Here is a 25,179-nt window from a genome sequence, read left to right as displayed (position 1 = left end):
GGATAGAGGCAAGCTTCCTAAAGAGAGAATGGGCTTGATGTCTTAGAGGAGTTGAAGGAGGACCAGGGAAACAGACGTGGTTGGGTAGAGACTGGTGAGATGTCACAAATGCAGGTAGTGGCATATCATGCAGGGTTAGTAAACGAGGCTAATTGGATTTGGGTTTTACGCTAAGTGTGATGAAATGTCTTTGGAAAAATTTAAATAGGGGAAAGATATGAAGGAATATGTATTTAAAACATTTATATACTACAGCTGTGTGGGAAAGAGATCATAGACATGGAAGTCTCTCTAGTCTAGGCTAGAGAGAATAAAGGAGAGAAGTGCACATACTGAACACACGGTTTGGAAAAAGTGTCAACAGAACTTACTGATGAATTGGAGATAAAGGTAAAGAGGAGTTAGGACAGTTCTTAGATTCTGCAATAAGCACATGATGTGCTGTTACAATGTTAGTAAAAGCTACAGTGTTGAGAAGCTACAAAGGGCGGTTTATGAAAGATCTGTATCTTCTAGTTGGGTGTGCCATTATTTCTATAAACAAATGCCTAAATTCCCCCCCATGGACTTGAATATTGCTTCAATTCTCTAACAAGTGAGCCAATTAATGCTCATACGTTTGAGTAGAAGAGCTTTATACATCCTTGTAAAGCTACGACCTAGCCTTATTCCCACATAAAAATCTAGAAAGACTGAGTGTCATGGATTCTTTTTTTCTGTTTACCTTACTGCAACTGATAGAAAAGATTATGTATAAATAGCACAAGAAAAGATAGCTAAGGTGCTAAAATTTTTGGGTGGTGGACTCTTCTCCATCCAGGCAGGAATGAGGGTTTTCCCCATGGACGGTTTAGCCCGTGCTCCATGGAGGTACCATAGAAACATTTACTTCACAGTGGCATCTTAGAACAAAATATTTACTCTGAATGGTAAAACCTTAATTTAGCCAATTCACACTCATCTTAAAACAAAGAGATGGAATTACAACTCAACTCTGTATTCAGTATGCCTGCTCATATGCAACTTTTTAAATGTTTTATAACAAAACAGTGCTTCTGACTCCACTATCTGATCCCTTTCCCCTTCTCTCTTCAGAGTTCAAGAGCACATTCGTCCAGTCAGAGAGGTATGCCTTTCCCACAGGCATCACAGCTCTCCCTGTTTTATTCATGTCCAGAAATGATGTGCTTTATCTAGCGATTAAAGTAGGTACAGTTTTAAGAATCGTCCAACTAGTTTACTGTCTGCAAACTCTCCACTACAGATGAGAGCAGCAACCATAGGGCTCTTCCACTAGCGCATTGTTTGTTGCTCCATATGGATGTCTCTTCTCTCCTTTTCTTCCTTCCCTGTGTATTTTCCTATCCATGCTTCTAAAGAAAGCTTCTCCAAAGGAAAAATGCTCATTATGAGTACATAGAATTAATTTACCAACTGGTAGGTCTGTTTCCATGTGAGGGAACAGATTTTAGCTGAATCTCTTTTTAATGTTTACTAGGTTGTGCATCTGTCCATAATCCAGGCTTCTCTTTCTCACTGCCCACCCACCCATATGAGCCCAAAGATTCACTCTTGGTTCCACAGTGATCTGTATCACCTTGCCTAACATTACAACTGAGAGGGAAAAAAAAATCATGTAGCCTCTCATTGTTTCTAAACGTTTCATTGCTACATAAATGTAATAGGAAATGTACATGTTACTGCCAACTTTTTAGTCTAGCTACATATTCACTAGGAGCATTGAAGTGCATTTTGCCTTTTCATGTGATGAGCCTTCTCAATAGTTTTCAAATCATTGATAATCAGGACATGAATATGTGTAACATATACTGCAAGACTAGAAATATATGTATTATAATTGTATTTGCTCAGTTCTATGGTAAGATAAGTTTAAAAATAAGTTTAGCATATTAGTTCATGATATTCCCAATTTGTTTCATAATTATTACCCCATTCACCTGTACATGCATTAATTATTTTGCTAAATTTAGGATCAGGTACCAATAACCCTAAAGTAACTGAATTTATATCCTACACTCTAGTGAAATATTTGAAGGAGATGTTTGCTTAAGTGAAAGTCCACCCTCCATGACTCAATTTGCCTCTCTCTCACAGTAAACAAATCAAGTGAAAGGGAAAATCAGCACTGAAGATTGAAAGCGAGTCTGCACGTATGTATAGTCTCTGAAAAAGATGTATGTCTAAATGTGCAACAAAGTTAGGTGCTTGGCTTGATGCAGAAGTCTGCAATATCTGTGTGTATGCCCATCTCTCTGAGTATTTTTGATATTTATTATTTACAATAAAAGCCGAGTGAAATGAAAATAGTAGTTGTATTGATTTTTAAAAGCTGAAAAGGCATATTTAATAGCCTGATACCTTTCACTAGACTAAAACACACAGGTATTTCTAGCAGTAATATTCCCTCCTACTATTAAAAATCTAAAACACTCTTTTTATAATGGTTCTTATTAACTAACAATAAAATGTGATGGATCCTATATATATATTGTGTGTGTGTGTGTGTGTGTGTTACTTCTGAGGTAAATTATCCTGGAAACATAAAAAAAAAAGCAATATCATATTTTTCATCAGTATTCATTTCAATAGATACATGATCAAACAAATAAAACAAACCATAACTGTCAAGTGATATTTTAGAGATATCAAGTCAGTGACTGTCAGGAACATAAAGAACCTTTTTATTGTTTTTTACTTTCTACTATGATAATACTAGTTATGGAGAATTTTACTCATTTTTATGTCATTAAGATAACATTTGCTAGAAAAGCAAAATATGTACACATAAAAGTAAAAATATGCTAGGGTATGTAGTGGGTAATTTTATTTAAAACTAGAAAAGTTAAGATAATGAACAAGTAATGAAGTGTTACAAAAGCTTATTCACCTAAGTAGAAAAACAATGAAGTAAAGGAATATTATAGCAGTGGCAAAATAATTTTAAATTGCATATAAGGGTTATTATGGTAATAGGAAGAATATGTTTGAAGAGAGATAGGAAATGTCATGCAAACCTTTCTAGAAGAGTGCATCTCTACTCTGTTATGACCATCTGAGACAACCCTGAGTCTGGTTCTGAGTGGAGTGGGTTCTCCACTGAAATTCTCATCTGACTCTCTGGAACTCTCTCCTACGATCTGGACCTGCCACAGTTAGTGCCACTACTGATGGAAGAAAAAATATGCTACTCATTTCTTCTACTTGTATTGCTGTATTTCTTCCCAAATCCTGAGGAGGGTTTTGAGCGTGCAGGTGATACTAAGGAGTCCCAGCATCTCTGTTCTACTTCCATTTGTATTTTGAGGAGTGGTTACAAATTTCTCTAGGATGAGTATGAAGGCAGGTAAAAGGCACTGGGAGTGCGGAGAAAGAAAAAAAAAATAAGATTTGGAGGAAATGTACTGATTTGTGTTTCTCACTTTCATATTCTTTCTCAAAACTTCCCAGGTGCTATATGTTTCTGACACTTTCAAAAGAACATATATTTTGCATCAGTTGATGACAAATAAATATTAGAACTTGTGTTGCTTCTATCCACAAAATAAGATTAGCTTAAGGTCATCTATAATTGTCTGCAGCTATTCCTTGTGTGATGGAAAGGTATCTGCTATGTTCCCTATACTGGAAGATGTGTATCTGGGAAGTCTTTGCTTGGAGAGAAGATATTTTATCTTCAAACCCTCTGAACTTGATGCTACATTAGAGAAATAAGAAAAAATATAATTTTTAAAGTTTTTTAAAGATTGATTGATTGATTGATTGATTGATTTAACAGAGAGAGAGATAGCGAGAGAGGGAAAACAAGCAGGGGAGTGGCAGAGGGAGAAGTAGGCTCCGTTGAGCAGGGAGCCTGATGTGGGCCTTGATCCCAGGACCCCGGGATCATGACCTGAGCTGAAGACATTTAACGACTGAGCCACCCAGGCACTCTGAGTAATTATAACTTTTATCCTGTACTCTCTATGTAACTAATTTGCCATACTATTAAGTTTTTAAGATATCCCCTGTTGCATAGTTAGCAAGAATTTACAATTGTCTCATTCTTTAATAGACATAACCTAATTTATGCTCTGAGTACCATTCAGGGAAGACTCTGGTCACTAAATTGTATGCAACTCTTGGGTAAGGTTTTCACCAGAGATTGAGATTGGATTGAGATTTCCTTTGGTATCTTAAAGCTACTAGTAATATAATAATAATAATAATAATAATAATAATAATAATAATAATAATAATAATAATAATAAGATTTACTGCACATGTATGCACTTGGCACTGTGATGGCTACTTCCATTTATGATGTACACTATTTGTCTTTGAACAATTCAGAAGTGCTGTGTTACTATTTTTTTTTTTAATTATTGACACTTGGATCACACTCTCAAAGATTCTGAACAGCTACAGGATTGTATGTCCATCCTCCTCTAGTTCTTTTATTTTGGTATTATAACTACTTGAATGCTTACCTTATCTTCCATGTTAAATTTTAAACTTGAGTTCTATTCACCTTTGCTCCTATAGTGCTTTAGTATTTGGTAGTTAAGTGCTAAATATTTATTTGTTGAATGAATGAATTTTTCTCTTGGTCTGAGTTCTCCAAATAATAAAACAGCAATGGAATAGTATGTTTAAACACCATTAACATGGAAATAATCAGCCCTTCTAAAAAAATAAATAGCATGATAGCAATGAAAATATGAGAATGACTTCAATATTTTTATGCAGAAGCAAAAAAATGGGAAACAAACCATGAAAGACTCTTAACTCTAGGAAACAAACTGAGGGTTGCTGGAGGGGAGTTGGGTGGGGGATGGGGTAACTGGGTGACAGGCATTAAGGAGGGCTCGTGATGTGATGAGCACTGGGTGTTATATGCAAGTGATGAATAACTGAACTCTACATCTGAAACTAATGATGTACTATATGTTGGCTAATTGAATTTAAATTAAAAAAAAACATTCTGCTCACATGGATTAATAGTATATATATAACTAAGTCTACCAATTCAACAGACAAATTTTTCCATTTCTGAGCTTGTTAATGAAAAATGCCACTCTCTTTTCTGATAGAACTTGCACAGCACAAATATTTCATAAGTATAATATTTTATCCTACAAGTATTTGCATGCTAAATTTTGTTAGACCTTTCACTGCAGGTGAGTTTTAGACTGGCAGTTCAAATTACCATCTGTAGTTCTAAAGCTGAAATTTGTAAATGTGTAATTAGGAGGTGGGGGGGAAACTCTCCAGTGTCCACAACACATAATGTCAGTACTGTTAACAATTAAATGTGATAACATTTAAATAATGTACTTCCATTGACACCCAAAGAATAAAATCTAACCATTTAGGATGGCATCTAGATAGCAGATGACTTCACAGGAAAGTGCTCAGACCTCCATCAAGTTAAGAATCAATAGAACGTAGGCAACTGTGGTAGAGCCAAAGACAGAGTCTCAGCTCAGGAAAGGCCCTTCTGTGCTAGAGCTATATTAAATTATCACAGCTAATGTAAAATCACCCTTGGTGTAAAAGATAAAAGGGTAAAGTTCTCACAAATGATCGCTTATCACTCCATTCCAAAATGCATACAGCATTCATTATAGATCGAAATGCCACTCAAATTTCATCATTTAGTAGGGTTTTGAAACAGCCAAACCATTAACAGAAGAGAGTAGCTTTTTATATTTATACAACCAGTGACTAATGAAACATTATACCCTGTGTGCAAAGGGGAAAAAAACCTTTATTTTGTAATGAACCCAATTGGAGCCCTTTTTAGACACAGTGTAATATGGTTTCACTGTTTCATCGAGCCTCTCATTACTTGTGTCAATAATCCTAGGTAAACTACTGTTGAACTTCACAGCATTTATCTAGCAGCATGAATAACATTAATCCATGGGGTGCTTTTGATGAATTGTAGTTCAAAAAGCAAAGCCAAAAATGACTTCTTACAAAGTGGTTAGAGAAGTATTTATTAGAAATATGTCAACTGCCAAATACCTAAAGGTAGCTTGGCTATTTAGGAAATCATGCTGTTGGCTAGCTTGCAAACACTGGGAAAACACAGGCATTTGCTCCACTTGAATTACTTAAAAAAAAAAAAAAAGAATGGCATACATTTCATCTAAAGTATATTATTTTTTCTATCACTTCCCTTCTAACTCCTTATATTTTTATGTCACATTGCTTTTGATACAATGTGACATGCTAGATAAAATGTCCCCAGTTTCCCCCCAACTGTTAGTGAGAAGCACTTAGAAAGCTCAGAGCGAATCAGACTTCACTTCTATGACTGCATGATGACACACACAGGTCAGCATGAACTGAAATCTACTCCTGGGTCCTGCTCCAAGGATCTAACTTATCTTCTTGGCATGCCCAGGACTTGTTAGACCCTCTCTGGCAGGAAGCCTGGCAGGGAGTGTCTACAGGGTTTTAACACATTTAGTTCCAATTTATGAATTTAACTGGATTAGGCTGATCTTTTCTAAAAGTTGTAATCTGCACAGTTCATAGGATGCTAGAAATTAATCTCTCAGCTCTATCTTCAAGGAGTTTATATGTGGGCAGTCTATTTACTGCAAGCCTTCATTTGCCTTCAACAGTAAAGTGGTGTTAAGAATTGAGAGACTGCATACACTAAAGTAATTTGAGAATAGGAAAGCTGTGTATTGATTTAATACATTATTTTTCTCCAATTTTGTCCTGTATCATGACAAAATAAATACCTGAGGAAAAAACACAAACTGTATTAATTTTTTTCCCTAAAATAAAATCTCTTCACAAAGAATTAGACTTTACCCAACCCCCCCAAATTCTTTTTTGGAAAGGTACAGAACTAATTCATGCTTCTTATCACATTTTATAATTAGATTCATGGGAAAGACATCAAATATACTCTCTTCACGATTTTTAAGATACCCTGGATTTATTACAGCATCATGTTTTATACAGCACTCATTCAGAATACTGTAATATTGTGTAAACATAATACGAGTCTTCGAAAAGGTTTTCATGGTGAAATATGAGGAATATCTTACATTCTCTAATGCTTCTTTTTCTTGGAAATTCGCAATATACCCTGGCATATTTAATAAACTCTGAGAAGTCTTGCAGTAAAGAAACTTGCCTAATTTTTTTATTGCATTATTTATCAATCTCATAAAAGTTCATCTCTATCTAACAATATATTAAAGCTATAACATGAGCAACAATTGTGGCTTTTGGAGGTTTGGAAAAACAGAGATTGTCTCAGTCTTAGGTACTGTTATTTATTTATTTATTTATTTATTTATTTTGCCATTTTTATTATATTTACTCCAATTGTGAGATTAGTGCAGTGAAGAAAAAATGTGACTGTTTAAATCATTGTTCATAAGAAATTAATGAAGTTATTAATATTGTACACCTGCCTTTGCTGCATCTCAGTAACATGCTATCATTCTTTGTGAAGCCAGTTATAGTGATAATAAAGTATATTTTTATGATATTACAACCAAAACTAATTTAAGGTAAATATAGCTTTCATGATTGTGATTTATAACTAAAAGCATTGATTTGCAAAATTTAAAGAAAACCATTATTATTTACTAGTCACTACCAACACACATATATTTGCAATAAAGAAAACCTTTTACAAAAATAATTTTTATTTTTAGTGTATGTTGTAACTTTATTTTATTAGTTTGACTTGGTACATAGTAATTGTGAATCTTTTATGAAAAGTCCTTCTGAAAGAAAAAGAAAACCTGTTTAAAATGTTGTTTATTATTCTAAAGATAAATTTAAAATTCTTCAGGTCATTTATTTTTTCCACATATAATGATGTCAAAAAAGTACTCACCGTGTACAATGAGAACATACTCTGCGCTGCTTTGGCCAATGGTGTTTGTGGCTTCACATCGATATGTACCATTATCCGTTTTGTTCAGGAAAAGAATGTTTAGCTCCCTACCACTCACAACCATTCGGTCAGGATCTGGCAATTCTCCACCGTCCTTTGTCCACAAAACAGGTTCTGGCCTATTGGATTTAAATATGCACATAGATAGGAAAAATAAGAAAGTTTTCATATTATGTGAAGTAAATAAATCAAGCAATATATAAATATTTAGCAATCATTTGATTATTGATTATTATTAAATGATTATTTAGCAAATGATTGCTAAATATTTATATATTGGTTGCTAATGTCTATAAGGTACCAACAACCACCATGCTTTCACTCAGGAGATTTGGAGATATTGCAAATATAATTTAATTCCATTCTGCTTAACTAAATAGACATGTATTAAGGAAGTAATTTGCTGAGTCATTATAGCAGTCCTGTGGCCTTGATCCTGATGCGAATTGCTCATACCTGCTATTTCTAGAGGATGGCTTTGGGGCTACTAGAGTAGCCTTTTATAGAAGTACTTGGAATTATACCTTTGCACTGTGACAGTTTTGCCTGAACCCATCTGAAGCTTTTGCCCCTCACCTTTCCTGCTTTTCTCAACCCCTACAGGTTTTTCCTTAAAGTTCTCTCTTTTAGTCTCCTAGTTTTATTGAGACACAATTGACAACTAACGCTGCAGTGTACAACAGAATGAGTTGATAAATGTATATATTGCAAAATAATTATCACAGTAGCTTTAGTTAACATTCATCACCTCACATAGTTATGTATTTTTTCTTGTGATGAAAACGTTTACGATCTGCTCTCTTAGCAACACTAAAATAAACAATGCAATATTGTTATATAGTCAGCATGCTGTACATTACATCCCCAGAACTTACTTATCTTGTAACTTGTAATCTGTACTACATTCACCCATTTCTCCCACTACCCTACCCCCTGTATCTGGACACTTCCACTCGACATTATATTGGAAGTCTTAGCCAGAGCGATTAAACAGGAAAAAAATAAAAGGCATCCAAATAGGAAAGGAAGAAGTAAAATTGCCTGTATTTGCAGATGACATAATATTAAGAAAACCCTAAAGACTTCACCAAATAACTGTTAAAACTAATAAATGAATTTAGTAAAGTTTCAGGATACAAAATCAATATACAAAATCAATTGTATTTCTATACATTAACAATGAACTATTAGAAAGAAATTAAGAAAACAGTCCCATTTACAATTGCACCAAAAAGAATAAAATATTTAGGAAAAATTTAAGAAGATGAAAACCCATACACTAAAAACTATGACATGATGAAAAAAATTAAAGAGAACACATACATACTCATTGATTAGAAAAGTTAATATTGAATGTCGATACTAGCAAAGTGATTTACACATTCAAAGCAATCCCTATCAAAATTGCAATGGCATCTTTAACAGAAATAGAACAATCTTAAAATTTTTATGGAACCATGATAAACCCTGAACAGGAAAGCAATCTTAAGAAACAAGAAAAAAGCTAGAGGCATCACATTTCCTGCTTTCAAACTATATTACAAAGCTATAGTCATTAAAATATGATATTGGCATAAATACAGACATATAGGTCAATGGAACAAAGTAGAGGGCCCAGAAATAAACACATACATATATAGCCAATTAATTTTTTATAAAGGTGGCAAGAATATAGAATAGAGAAAGGACAGTCTCTTCAATAAGTGCTGGGTACACTAGACAGCCACATGCAAAAGAATGAAACTGGATCCTGAATCTCTATCTTACACAAAAATCAAATCAAAATGGATTAAAGCTTGAAATTAAGTCCTGAACAACTGGGACTATGTCAAACTAAAAAGCATCTGCACATGTACCCCTATGTCTATAGCAGCATTATCTGCAATAGCCAAATTATGGAAACAGCCCAAGTGTCCATTGATTGATGAATGGATAAAGAAGAGGTGGTGTAGGGCGCCTGGGTGGTTCAGTTGGTTAAGCGACTGCCTTCGGCTCAGGTCATGATCCTGGAGTCCCGGGATCGAGTCCTGCATCTGGCTACCTGCTCAGCAGGGAGTCTGCTTCTCCCTCTCCCGCTTCCCCCTCTTGTGCTCTTTCTCTCACTCTCTCTCTCAAATAAATAAATATAATCTTAAAAAAAAAAAAAAAGAAGAGGTGGTGTATATATACAATGGAATACTACTCAGCCATAAAAAATAATGAAATCTTGCCATTTGCAATGACATGAATAGAGCTAGAGAGTATTATGCTAAGCAAAATAAATCAGTCAGAGGAAGACGGATACCATTTGATTTCACTTATATGTGGAATTTAGAAAACAAAACAAATGAACAAAGGGGAAAAAAAAGAGAGAGGGAAGCAAATCAAGAAATAGGCTCAACTATAGAGAATAAATTGATGTTACTAAAGGAGAGGTGGGTGGGGTGATGGATGAAATAGGCAATGGGGAGTAAGGAGTGTACTTGTGTGATGAGCACCCGGTACTGTATGGAAGTATTGAATCACTATACTGTACACCTGAAACTAATATAACATTGAATGTTAAGTAACTAGAATTTAAATAAAAACTTAAAAAAGGAGATTATGAAAAAAATAAACAAAATAAAAATAAAATAAAATAAAAATAAATTTAAAAAGCTTCTGCACAGAATGGAAACCATTAACAAAATGAAAAGGCAATTTAAAGAATAGGAGGAAAATATTTCCAAATCTTATATCTGCTAACTGGGTAAATATCCAAAATTCATAAAGAACTTGTACAACCGAGTAGCAAAAAATAACTTAATTAAAAAATTTGCAATGGAATTGAATAAACATTCTTCCAAAGAAGACTTGCAAGTGGTTAACAATTACATGAAAAAATGTTCAACATCACTCATCATTGGATAAATGCAAATCAAAACCATAATGTGCTATCACCTCATACCTGTTAGAATGCCTATCATCAAAAAGTCTAGAAATAACAAGTGTTAGGGAAGATGTGGAGAAAAGGGAACCCTTACACAATGTGGGTAGAAATATAAATTGGTGCATCAAGTATGGAAAATAGTATGGATGTTCCTCGGAATATTAAAAATAGAACTACCACCTGATCCACCAATTCCACTTTTGGGTAAATATCCAAAGGAAAAAAAATCACTATCTCAAAAAAATATCTGTATCCCATGTTCACTGCAGCCTTGTTTACAATAGCCAACACATGGAAAGAAACTAAGTGTTCATCAATAGATGAATGGGTAAAGAAAATATATTCCAAATATAATGCAATATTATTCAGCCATCGAAGAAAGGAAAACCTGCTAATTGAAACAACATGGTTGGACCTTGAGGGCATTAGGTTAAGTGAAATAGTGAGACAGAAAAAGACAAATACTGTATGATCATACTTATATGTGGAATCTAAAAAATAAGTTTTATGAACTTATAGAAACTGATAGTTCTCTTTTAATTAAATTCTTGCAAAAAATTCTCATCTCAAAACCTGTTTATAGGGAAGAAAGGATGAATGAAACATGGACATCTGTCTTCAAACATTTTACATACTTTTGTAATTATAAATTATAGGAATAGCTAATAGTACCTACCACCATGGGTTAATAATGGTAGTTATCCTAGATATGCTACTAATATTTCCTATATTTCTCACAAGAATACTTCTGAAAATATTGTTTTTTTAAATTTTATTTTATTATGTTAATCACCATACATTACATCATTAGTTTTTGATGTAGTGTTCCATGATTCATTGTTGGCATATAACACCCAGTGCTCCATTCAGTACATGCCCTCTTTAATCCCCATTACCAGGCTAACGCATCCCCCCAACCTCCTCCCCTCTAGAACCCTCAGTTTGTTTCTGAGTCCATAGTCTCTCATGGTTCATCTCCCCCTCCGATTCCCCCCCTTCATTTTTCCCTTCCTACTATATAGATATTTCTTTTAACATACAATATATTATTTGTTTCAGAGGTACAGGTCTGTGATTCATCAGTCTTACACAATTCACAGTGCTCACCACAGCACATACCCTCCCGAATGTCTATCACCCAGCCTCCCCATCCGTCCCACACCCCACCACCAGCAATCCTCAGTTTGTTTCCTGAGATTAAGAATTCCTCATATCAGTGAGATCATATGATACTTGTCTCTCTCTGATTGATTTATTTTGCTTAGCATAATACCCTCTAGTTCCAACCACGTCGTTGTAAATGGCAAGATTTCATTCTTTTTGATGGCTGCATAATATTCCATTGTGTGTGTGTGTGTGTGTGTGTATATATATATATACACACACACCACATCTTATATATCCATTCCTCTGTCGATGGACATCTTGGCTCTTTCCATAGTTTGGCTCTTGTGGACATTGCTGCTATAAAAATTGGGGTGCATGTACCCCTTTGGATCACTACATTTGTATCTTTGGGGTAAATACCCAGTAGTGCAATTGCTGGGTCATAGGATAGCTCTATCTTCAACTTTCTGAGGAACCTCCATACTGTTTTCCAGAGTGGCTGCACCAGCTTGCATTCCCACCAACAGTGTAGGAGGGTTCCCCTTTCTCCACATCCTTGCCGACATCTGTCATTTCCTGACCTGTTAATTTTAGCCATTCTGACTGGTGTGAAGTGGTATCTCATTGAGGTTTTGATTTGGATTTCCCTGATGTCGAGCGATGCTGAGCACTTTTTCATGTGTCTGTTGGCCATTTGGATGTCTTTTTTGGAAAAATGTCTGTTCATGTCTTCTGCCCATTTCTTAATTGGATTATTTGTTCTCTGGGTGTTGAGTTTAATAAGTTCTTTATAGATTTTGGATATTAGCCCTTTACCTGATATGTCATTTGCAAATATCTTCTCCCATTCTGTTGGTTGTCTTTTGGTTTTGTTGACTGTTTCCTTCGCTGTGCCCTTTTATCTTAATGAAGTCCCAATAATTCATTTTTGCCCTTGCTTCCCTTGCCTTTGGCAATATTTCTAGGAAGAAATTGCTGCTGCTGATGTTGAAGAGGTTGCTGCCTGTGTTCTCCTCTAGGATTTTGATGGACTCTTGTCTTACATTTAGGTCTTTCAACAATTTTGAATCTATTTTTGTGTGTGGTGTAAGGAAATGGTCCAGTTTCATTCTTCTGTATGTGGCTGTCCAATTTTCCCAACACCATTTGTTGAAGTGACAGTCTTTTTTCCATTGGACATTCTTTGCTGCTTTGTTGAAGATTAGTTGACCATGGAGTTGAGGGTCCATTTCTAGGCTCTCTATTCTGTTCCATTGATCTATGTGTCTGTTTTTGTGCCAGTACCATACTGTCTTGATGATGACAGCTTTGTAATAGAGCTTGAGGTCTGGAATTGTGATGACGCCAGCTTTGCTTTTCTTTTTCAACATTCCTCTGGCTATTCGGGGTCTTTTCTGGTTCCATACAAATTTTAGGATTATTTGTTCCATTTCTTTGAAAAAAGTGGATGGTATTTTGATAGGGATTGCATTAAATGTGTAGATTGCTCTAGGTAGCATTGACATCTTCACAATATTTGTTCTTCCAATCCATGAGCTTGGAACATTTTTCCATTTTTTTGTGTCTTCCTCAATTTCTTTCATGAGTATTTTCTATTTTTCTGAGTACAGATTCTCTGCCTCTTTGGTTAGATTTATTCCTAGGTATCTTATGGTTCTGGGTGCAATTGTAAATGGGATCAACTTCTTAATTTCTCTTTCTTCTCTCTTATTGTTGGTGTATAGGAATGCCACTGATTTCTGTGCATTGATTTTATATCCTGCCACTTTACTGAATTCCTGTATGAGTTCTAGCAGATTTGGGGTGGAGTCTTTTGGGTTTTCCACATAAAGTATCAAATTATCTGCAAAGAGCGGGAGCCTGACTTCTTCTTTGCCAGTTTGGATGCCTTTTATTTTTTTTGTTGTCTGATTGCTGTGGCTAGGACTTCTAGTACTATGTTGAATAGCAGTGGTGATAGTGGACATCCCTGCCGTGTTCCTGACCTTAGGGGGAAAGCTCTCGGTTTTTCCCCATTGAGAATGATATTCGCTGTTGGTTTTTCATAGATGGATTTTATGATATTGAGGTTGTACCCTCTATCCTTACACTCTGAAGAGTTTAATCAAGAGAAGATGATGTACTTTGTCAAATGCTTTTTCTGCATCTATTGAGAGGATCATATGGTTCTTGTTTTTTTTTTTTAATGTATTGTATCACAATGATTGATTTGCGGAAGTTGAACCAATCTTGCAGCCCAAGAATAAATCCCACTTGGTCTTGGTGAATAATCCTTTTAATGTACTGTTGTATCCTATTAGCTAGTATTTTGGTGAGAATTTTTGCATCCATGTTCATCAGGGATATTGATCTGTAATTCTCTTTTTTCATGGGGTCTTTGTCTGATTTTGGGATCAAGGTAATTCTGGCCTCATGAAATGAGTTTGGAAGTTTTCCTTCCATTTCTATTTTTTGGAACAATTTCAGAAGAATAGGTATTAATTCTTCTTTAAATGTTTGGAAGAATTCCCCTGGGAAGCCATCTGCCCTGGGCCCTTGTTTGTTGGGAGATTTTTGATGACTGCTTCAATTTCCTTAGTGGTTATAGGTCCGTTCAGGTTTTCTATGTCTTCCTGGTTCAGTTTTGGTAGTTTTTACATCTCTGGGAATACATCCATTTCTTCCAGATTATCTAATTTGCTGGCATATAGTTGCTCATAATATGTTCTTATAATTGTTTGTATTTCTTTGGTGTTGGTTGTGATCTCTCCTCTTTCATTCATGATTTTATTTATTTGGGTCATTTCTTTTTTCTTTTTGATAAGTCTGGCCAGGGGTTTATTAAAATTATTAATTATTTCAAAAAACCAGCTCCTAGTTTCGTTGATCTGTTGTACTGTTCTTGTTTCTATTTCATTGATTTCTGCTCTGATCTTTATTATTCTCTTTCCTGCTGGGTTTAGGCTTTATTTGCTGTTCTTTCTCCAGCTCCTTTAGGTGTAGGGTTAGGTTGTGTATTTGAGACCTTTCTTGTTTCTTGAGAAAGACTCATATTGCTATATACTTTCCTCTTAGGACCACCTTTGCTGCATCCCAAAGATTTTGAACAGTTGTGTTTTCATTTGCATTTGTCTCTATGATTTTTTAAATTCTTCTTTAATTTCTTGGTGACCCATTCATTCTTTAGTAGGATGCTCTTTAGCCTCCATGCATTTGAGTTTTTTCCGACTTCCCTCTTGTGATTGAGTTCCAGTTTCAAAGCACTGTGGTCCAAAAATATGCAGGGAATGATCCCAATCTTTTTGTACCAGTTGACACCCGATTTGTGACCTAGGATGTGATCTATTCTGGAGAATGTTCCATGGGCACTAGAGAAGAATGTGTATGCTGTTGCTTTGGGATGGAATGTTCTGAATATGTCTGTGAAGTCCACTTGGTCCAGTGTGTCATTTAAAGTCTTTATTTCCTTGTTGATCTTTTGCTTAGATGATCTGTCCATTTCAGTGAGGGGGGTGTTAAAGTCCCCTACTATTATTGTATTGTTGTTGATGTGTTTATTTGCTTTTGTTATTAATTGGCTTATATAATTGGCTGCTCCCATGTTAGGGGCATAGATATTTACAATTGTTAGATCTTCTTGTTGTATAGACCCTTTAAGGAGGATATAGTGTCCTTCTTCATCTCTTAATATAGTTTTTGGTTTAAAATTTAATTTGTCTGATATAAGGGTTCCCACCCCAGCTTTCTTTTGATGTCCATTAGCATGGTAAATGGTTTTCCACCCCCTCAATTTCAATCTGGAGGTGTCTTTGGTTCTAAAATGAGTCTCTTGCAGAGAGCATATCAATGGGTTTTGTTTTTTTATCCAGTCTGATATCCTGTGTCTTTTGATTGGGGCATTTAGCCCATTTATATTCAGGGTAACTATTGAAAGATATGAATTTAGTGCCATTGTATTGCCTGTAAGGTGACTGTTACTGTATGTTGTCTCTGTTCCTTTCTGATCCATGTTACTTTTAGACTCTTTCTTTGCGTACAGGAGGCCTTTCAATATTTCTTATAGGGCTGGTTTCATATTTGCAAAATCTTCTGGTTTTTGTTTGTCTTGGAAGCTTTTTATCTCTTCTTCTATTTTCAGTGACAGCCTGGCTGGATATAGTTTCTTGGCTGCATATTTTTCTCATTTAGTGCTCTGAATATATCATGCCAGCCTTTCTGGCCTGACAGGTCTCTGTCAGGTGTGTTGCCAATCTAATTTTCTACCATTGTAGGTTACAGGCCTCTTGTTCCGAGCTACCTTCAGGATTTCCTCTTTGTCTCTGAGACTTGTAAGTTTTACTATTAGATGTTGGTGTGTTGACCAATTTTTATTGATTTTTGAGGGGGGTTCTCTGTGCTCCTGGATTTTGATGCCTATTTCCTTCCCCAAATTAGGGAAGTTCTCTGCTATAATTTGCTCCAATATACCTTCTGCCCCTCTCTCTCTTTCTTCTTCTTCTGGGATCCCAATTATTCCAATATTGTTTCATCTTTGGTATCACTTATCTCTTGAATTCTGCCCTCGTGATCCAGTCGTTGTTTATCTCTCTTTTTCTCAGCTTCTTTATTCCCCATCATTTGGTCATCTACATCACTAATTCTCTCTTCTGCTTCATTTATCCTCACAGCTAGAGCCGCCATTTTTGATTGCACCTCATTAATAGCCTTTTTGATTTCGACTTGGTTAGATTTTAGTTCTTTTATTTCTCCAGAAAGGGTTTCTCTAGTATCTTCCATGCTTTTTCCAAGCCCAGCTAGTATCTTTATAATAGTCATTCTGACTATTATATTCTAACTATGTCTAGTTCCGACATCTTACTAATGTCCATATTGATTAGGTCCCTGGCAGTTCGTACTGCCTCTTGTTCTTTTTTTTGAGGTGATTTTTTTCCATCTTGTCATTTTGTCCAAAGGAGAACAGATGAATGAGAGAACAAAATGCTGACAGGGTAAAAATGACACCAGAAAAATATACACTAAACAAATCAGAAGAGACCTGAAACTGGGGGAAAAGAAAGGGAAAGAGAGAAAAAAGGAAAAAAAAAAAAAAGAATATGACCTAAAAGGATCAGTTGGTGACTAGATCAGTGCCACACACTAGATTTTGTGCATATTTTGGTCTGTGAGAAGAAACTGCCTCCCAAAATTTTAAAGAAATAAAAACTTCTATATGTACAAAAATAAGGGTAAATATGATGAAGGGATAGAATATGACTGCATAGATGAATATTATAAACGATTTTATAAAAGGAATTGATAAGATGTTGGTTGAAAAAAGAAAGAAGAGAAATTAAAAAAATAAAAAGGGAGAGGATGTGATCAGGCATGAGACTAGAGCAAAGCCATACACTAGAGATTTAGGATATATTTTGGTCTGTTAGAAGAAACTGTATCCCAAAATTTTAAAGAGAGAAAAACTTATATATATACCAAAATAAGTTTAACTACAATGAAGGGATAGAATATGACTCTAAAAATGAAAAATAAAAAAGATTTTTAGGAAAGTGATTGATAAGATGTTGGCTGAAAAAGGGAAAAAGAAAAATTCAGAAAAAATAGAAAAAGAAAAAAATAAAGAAAATTAAAAAAAATTAACTTTGAAGGACTAAAGAATCATGGGAAAAAAGCCATGAATTCTATGTGCTGTAGTCCCCTAGTGCTGGAGTTCTGCCATTCTCATTGATTAGTCAACTTGGTCTTGACTGGCTGTTCTTGCTGATCTTCTGGGGGTGGAGCCTGTTGCAGTGGTTCCCAAATGTCTTTGCCAGAGGCGGAATTGCCCTGCCCTTGTTGGAGTGGGCTAAATAATCTGTTTGGGTTTGCTCTCTGTAGCTTTTGTTCCCTTCAAGTTTTCGGTACAGCTTTGGAGGACAAGAGTGAAAATGGCAGCCTCCCAATCTTCACCCCAGAGGAGCCGAGAACTCGGCGCCCCACTCCTCAGTGCACCCCCAGAGAAAAGCAGTCAATCACTCCTGTCTCCCCCATCTCTGGCCACACTCCATGCTCACCTGGCCTGTGACCTAGCATTTCTATCTCTGGCATATGACCCTGTGTGGAGTCTCCAAACCCAACAGATCCCTGCAGTGCACTCCCGTGCCACTTTTCCCAGGGGAGGAAGGGGAGTCTCCCCGGATCTGCTGCTTGTTGGATCCCTGCTGGAAAAGCAGTGGCCCGACTGTGCCATGGATCACAGTTTATGGCAACCTCTAGCTGAGAGCCCACTCCTTGATCCATCTTTGCAGCCGGCTTCCCCGCTCCAATACCTGGGAGCTCTGCCATACTCAGGTACCCCCGGTCTTTCTGTGACCCCGAGGGTCCCGAGACCACACTGTCCCAGCAAGGGTTCCACCGCCTGCCTAGCCATTGGAGCGACATCCTTCAGTGGAGCAGACTTCTAAAAGTTCTGATTTTGTGCTCCGTGGCTCTAACACTTGCCAGTAGCGGCTGATGGAGGCCCCCGACCCTACCATCTATCTTCCCGTATATCACCCTGAATTCACTTCTCCGCACGTCCTACCTTCCAGAAAGTGGTTGCTTTTTTGTTCAGAGAGTTGTTTCTATTCTTTTCTTTGATCTCCTGTTGAGTTCGTAGGTGTTCAGAATAGTTTGATACCTATCTAGCTGAATTCCTGGGACCAGACAAAATTTAGGTCTCCTACTCCTCCACCATTTGGCTTCTGATATAATTTTTAAAAAATTTAATGCATGTAAGAATGTTGATAATCAGAGATGTAGCCAGACCCTGGTCTGACTCTATAGTTAATGCTTTGTCCACTACTTCTTGCTTACTAACAGGATGACTATTTTCCTAGTTCTCTTATGTCAAATGTTCTATTTGAATATGATTTTATCATGTTAGAAATTATTTTTGAAACAGCTTTAATTATTTGTTGATTCTGGTGGATACATTTCACTTCCATTTTTTATTGTAAAGACAAGGAGGACAGATATCTTGATAAATGATGCCTATGACTATGACAGCTTTTTAAAGACAGAGAATGCATGTTTTTCTGAAAAAAATTTGGAGAGGTGATAAAAGTTGTGGACCAAATAATAAAAAATACAGGAAATAGTATCAAAACAAGCAGATCAGCAATGTGATGAAAGAATCATTTAGTTTAAGTAGTGAAACACTTGGGGAGAGAACAAAAAGACAATCAGGACTGTACCCATTAAACCTCTGAAAGGTCATTTTATGGGGAAAAAGAGAGACAAACTAGTTATCCAAAACTATTGGAAAATATAATAATTTATATCTTTCGATTGTATAGACAACTCACTCTCATAGTATCTTTAATAAAATATAAACCAGTAATATTTCTCAACTTGCTTCATGTACCCCACATCAGCTAGCTGCTCTTTGAATTTACTAATTCTTATGTTAAAACTGATAGCTGGGACAATCTTGAAACTTGCACATCCTTAATATCTTTTGAAGAGGCAACACTATGACTTACTGCATATAATTGAAATATTAGGTGTGTCCTTTCTACAATGCCACAGAAGACCAACATTAAAATAACAGTTATATTAAGGATAACTTGATTGTAAAAGATTCATCCTTAAAACACTATTCAATAGAAGTACTTCATTATGAGGCAATATCTTCTTAATGTATAAGTCAGAATTTTTAAACATACACAGATGTAATTATATGTATATATCTATGCATTTCCATACACTCGAATTTATACCCCCTTCTCAAATCCAAACTGTCATAACTTTGCTCGTGTTCATAAGATTTCAGTCACATCTTAAAGTATATGGCCCTGTAATCATATAAGTAAATTTAGATATATAATTTTAAATCACGTATACAGAAATGAAGATAAAGATCTAGATAAATTAAGTTGCCAGTCTGTTTTTTTAAAAAAATGTTTCCTAAAAAAATATTTCTCGCTTTTAGGAAATAATGAAAAAACATCTGCAGAAATGGTTAAGAAGAGATTATAACAGTGTAAGTCACTGCTGACACTGAACATTGCAGGATTCTTGATCCTTCTTTGTACGGTAAATCTTCAAGGTGGCAAAAAAGTGCCATAAGATGTAATTTTAATGAAATGGAGGTTAGAGTTTACACATCGATTAAAAATACACTACACATATTCCAATTAGTACTTAAAATGTTCAAGCTTCTTAATATCACCATAAAAATATTAAGTGGTTTAGCAAGTCTTGATACAATTTGTGTTTCATCTTAATAAAGAGGGCCCCTAGGCTTTCTCTAATTGGAACCCAGAAATGATTGAGTTTCTTGCTGCAAATGAATTACAATCTTCCCTGCTGTTCAGGCAACCAAAGGAGATCATTTAAAAAGTGGTTCCAGTCTATAGTTTCTATGTGATAAGGCTGAAAAAGAGTAGGAGCTAGACACGAGGAGTAACAGGACACTGACACATCAGGCATGAGATAACGCTATATAACTCTATAGTGAGAACATTCATATAGTCAATCCAGTTTCCCCTTTAAAAGCCCAAGTAATTAGAATGTGGAAATCTTCCATATGAGATAACATTTGATTTATGTTTCTGTCTACCAAATCTATAGGGCTAAAAAGATTTTTTTTCCTTATGCAACTAATGACATTTTGCAGCTATTTCTTCATAGGGTGACAGAAACCAACAACAAAAAATAAAAGTGAAAGAAGAAACCAAACATGCTTGTACATTTATTTTCTTGAATTCTAAGGTCTTGGTGGAATTGTTTTACCTTAACAGATTTTTAGAAAAAAATTTATTCTAGCTTCATATTTTGTTTTATATATATCTAATGAGAGATTCTCCGATATATTTAACAACTCCTTATTTATAAATTAGTTTTAGAAGGAATTGCTACAACTCCCTCAGGCTAGCCGTCTATTTAATATCTTGAGCTGGCTACAAACCTGATTACTCATTTCCACTGAAACTCTTTGTTTGGTCTTTGGGGCACTTATTCTATAAAGTTTTACCATAGGAACAGTCCGTCTAATTCTTCCAACTGTATATGGGATCCTTACTCCCTAGGTATTGATGGCAATGGAATCTTGCTTTGCCTTCTTCTCTCTCATTCTCTTTTAGGCTCATGCTTGAGAAGAATAAAGAATAAGCAGTTCAGTTACAGAAAAGTAAGTGTCATAATGCAGATCTCCTGAAAAAGAGGTCTGGTATCCTTGCAGAAGTAAACACGAATAAAAGGTCTTTCAAACTTTGGAATGGATGCACTCTCCAGTATCTTCCTTTTCTATCTGAGAAATGGCTATATCCCATTGGAGTTCTGTTGTACCTTTTCCTTCACAAGCACAGTACATGTTGGGCTCTAACATTAAAATTAGTCTTATGAAAACGAAACTTACTTTTCCTAAATGAAAGAAAAAATAATAAGTTGCTGTAATAGCATTAAAGTAAACACCTTGTTCTGGCTCAAAGAAAAAAAGAAAGAAATTCGCAAATACATGTATCTTACATTTCTTTCATACAAGACAAAGCAGGAACTTATAGCTAATGACTTGGTGCCTTATGTACTTATAATTGTATGGCACATGAAGATAACTACTGCCTTTATTTCAGTTTAGAAATTCCCAGGTGATAGATGTGGATTGAAGATTTAATACTAGGGAGATTTCTAAGCCCAACGCTCCTCTATTTCCTGTGATGGTTTCACTCTACAGTGGAAGAAGTTGGTAGAAGCTACATAAACATCTCGATCCATTTTTCTGCTTTAAGCAAAATTTTACTGAAGAAGTTATACTGAGGAGTCTATGTATGAACCTGTGTTCATGCTATCAAATTTTTAGAAAAGCAGAGGGAGAGAAATTAAATTCAAATTGACAAATGAGTTTGACATTCAGTTCAAGTAGAAAATTTAAATTTATTGGGTTCTGGGAAGAAGGATCTGAGAGAATCTAGCCTCAGCCAATCTCCATTGGGTGGATTGAAATTGCATCCATAAGCCACAGCCCAAACATTGCCAACCAAAAAAAAGAGAAAAAGAAAAAAAAAATATTAGAAGCTGGTATTGTTTGCTCTGTTTCTTAAAATCTAAAATATAAATACAAAGCAAGTTCAAGGAGTAGCCTTTCTTAAAGCAATGCAACCAATTCAAAATATAATTTTGCAAGGAGTCTCTGTTGGAAGAAAATGTATGGCTGCTACACAGGAAAAAATAAAGAGATTACTTGTGGAACTACTTATTACATTGACCACTTCAAACGTAAAGATACAAAATAGGTCATTTTGTTAATGATGATCACATGAGAGGTTTCTGAAAATAGTTGTGTAAATAACAGTCTACATATATTTCAAATCAAATTCTTAATTATAATAAAATGTTGATCTAGGACCTTGGAGAGTTTATCAAGCTGCGATTTTTCCTCAAATCTAATTGTTGTATAACTTTATTGTGATGAAATTTTCTTTCCTTTTATTTGTAATATGGATTTCATACTTTTTATGGAAGCAATTCTTAAAACATCAAGTAACTTTTACTATTATCCAAGTTAACTTTGAATATTTTACTTATCACAGTTAAGTTCATTTTAAAACATAATCAATGGAACATTTATGTGTCTGTCTTTATAGATACGGTTTTGCTCAAAGGAAAACAAAACTTCAGAAACATTTATATAGTCCTCAATGAGTTTCGATGAGTTTAATTAGCAGAAAATGTTCTACTCTTACACTTGTAATCTCAAGACAGATAAGAGCTCAATGAAGATTTTTATTGTTTGTTAAAGTATGCCTATGTACTCTTGACTAGGTACTTCATAAGTTTATACAATTATTATCTAAGATCAATCAATAAACAAATGTATCAAGTTTTTGAACCAAAAATTATGTGGGATATGAGGAAAATAAACATCTTCTCTCTGTGATATCGCATTTTTGTAGTTTATATAAGGTATGCCATCAATCATAACACTTGCAGGGCACTGTAAGTGGCATAAATGAGTTATAAAACATAAAGATTCACCATACCTATATTAGGGACATTAGAACAGGCTTTATGAAAAATATAACTCTTGATTAATATCTTCAATTGTGGTAGGATTTTGAGAGGTAGAAATGGATGATGCCAACCCAAGAGAAGTCAGAACCCTGGGTAGGATGCTTGCCCTCAGGAAGCCATATTGTTGACAAGATGAATTTAAATACAGCAAGTACCGAGAAAAGAGAACCGCATTAATAACAGGTAATATTGTGATTAGCTAAGATAATAAATTAGAAAGGGCAAAGTTAATGACTTGAGGTAGGATAACAGAGTAGGGATGTGAGTTCTAACAGAACCAAATATGCTCATAAGGAACTTAGTCCAAGACAGTTTATAAGACAAAAAGCTGAAGATGCAAAGTGTTATTTTAGTGTTAGACCAAAAGACTGATGATGTCATTTAATGGAAGAGAGGGGGCGCCTGGGTGGCTCAGTTGGTTAAGCGACTGCCTTCGGCTCAGGTCACGATCCTGGAGTCCCGGGATCGAGTCCCACATCGGGCTCCCTGCTCAGCGGGGAGTCTGCTTCTCCCTCTGACCCTCCTCCCTCTCATGCTCTCTGTCTTTCATTCTCTCTCTCTCAAACAAATAAATAAAATCTTTAAAAAAAAAAAAGATTTAATGGAAGAGAGAATGAAATGTGGTAGGGAACATTCTGGTCATAAAGACAACCATGAACAAAAGCAAAGAAATGGAAAGGTTTGGGGTACCAACATGAGGAAAAAACCCAAAAATCAAAAATCAAAAATCAAAATACATGTACATTTTTTAACCTGGAACTCAAGCCTGGCCTTGGGTTCATTCCAGGCTAAAATACCCAGACATTTAGGAAAAACAAATATACTTTGCTAAGTCTTTTAAGAAGTGAGTATTCCTGTTCAGAGTTGCCTTTAAGTGTAGTAATGTGAAATATCTGAAAAAGCAAGTTCAATAAAGAGACCATCTACAGAGTTCTTAAGAGAGAAAGACAGGGTCCTACATAAACCTGGAGTAATAAAGGAAAGCAGAGAACAAAAGATGGTAATAGCATAGCTCTTGGGAAAGTAAATACAATTTTTGGAGCCAGAACATATATGATGTTAATGAAGAGAGAGGAGCTACTCTCATTATGCTGCCCGGTCTATATAATAGGAACAACCTCAGTCCTAAATAAGAAAAAATAACAATGCAAAACCAACATACCACCAACCAACCAACCAAATAAACAAATAAATGTACAAACGAAATACAAACCACAATTTTAAAAAAATGAGATATAGCAGATAGGGAAAATTGATGGTTTTACTTTGGGACATGCTAAGTTCAAGAGCTAGGAGAAAATCAAGAAATACATCTTTCTTCAGCAATAAGGAAATTAGAAATTAGAAGTCAGGGCTGAGGGCAGAAGTGGATTCTTTTAGAGAGATATTGGAGTCAAGCATGTGTCCAAGCTCCAGATGGAAAACAAAAGGATAGATTACTGGATATTGTGGGATATTTTCATTTAAAGGATAAGAAAAGAGAGAGAATGAAGTCCAAGAGGTCTGAGAGAAGGCAAAAAAGAATAATGTCATATGAACAAGAAAGAATCTCTTCAAAAATTCATTGACTTAAACATTTACATCTCTAACCCATCCAATACCTTGAACTCTTAGTTCCTTGATTCCCTCATATTCAGTAATTATTTTGTTGGTTTCCCCTCAGTCATAATCACACACCAAACTTTGTCATCATCATTACCTCACTATTATAAAGCAAAGGAATTTAAATATTTTCAATCATAACCTCCCCTCTTCCCAAAACACTGTTCTATTATACATCAAAGCTTCCAATCCTAATAAACCCACCATTTACTTTTATTCTTCAATTCCCCTCTACTTAGTTCTCTCTTTAACAAGTTATTTTATTTTATTTTATTTTATTTTATTTTATTTTATTATTTGAGAGAAAGAGAGAGAGAGTGAGAGGGAAAGGGACAGAGAATCTGAAGCAGACTCCACACTGAGCACAGAGCCTGATGTGGGGCTCGATCCCACAACTGCAAGATCATGACCTGAGCCAAACCCAAGAGGTGGACACTTAACCAGCTGATCCACCCAGGCACCCCTCTTTAACCAGTCTTAAATGCAATTGAGATTTCATTTTTTTTTTTGCCATCATTGTGATTATCTGGTTAATTCTCAGCCCTGATGAACACAACTTTTCTGTCTTCTCTTTTTCTTTATCAGAACATCAAAACAAGGTGAAGACAAAAATGAGAAGAGGGTAAAT

At 35.4% G+C, this 25,179-nt stretch overlaps 1 protein-coding gene across 3 annotated transcripts in view; it reads right to left on the bottom strand.

The window, feature by feature from the left end:
- Nucleotides 1–25,179, bottom strand: part of CADM2 (cell adhesion molecule 2) — a 1,086,372-nt gene that overhangs the window by 83,662 nt on the left and 977,531 nt on the right. For all 3 annotated transcript variants that reach the window (XM_064580279.1, XM_045902679.3, XM_064580283.1), the window contains exon 7: nt 7,871–8,049. In XM_064580279.1, coding sequence (XP_064436349.1) covers nt 7,871–8,049 — 179 coding nt within the window. The remainder of the gene's footprint in view (nt 1–7,870; nt 8,050–25,179) is intronic.

This window comes from Mirounga angustirostris, unplaced genomic scaffold (genome assembly GCF_029215605.1).
Source record: "Mirounga angustirostris isolate CCGP_5_RB_7025 unplaced genomic scaffold, mMirAng1.0.hap1 SCAF_1, whole genome shotgun sequence".
NCBI lineage: Eukaryota > Metazoa > Chordata > Mammalia > Carnivora > Phocidae > Mirounga > Mirounga angustirostris.
Note: the sequence above shows the minus strand (reverse complement) of the source record. Positions and strands in the feature narration are given on the sequence as shown.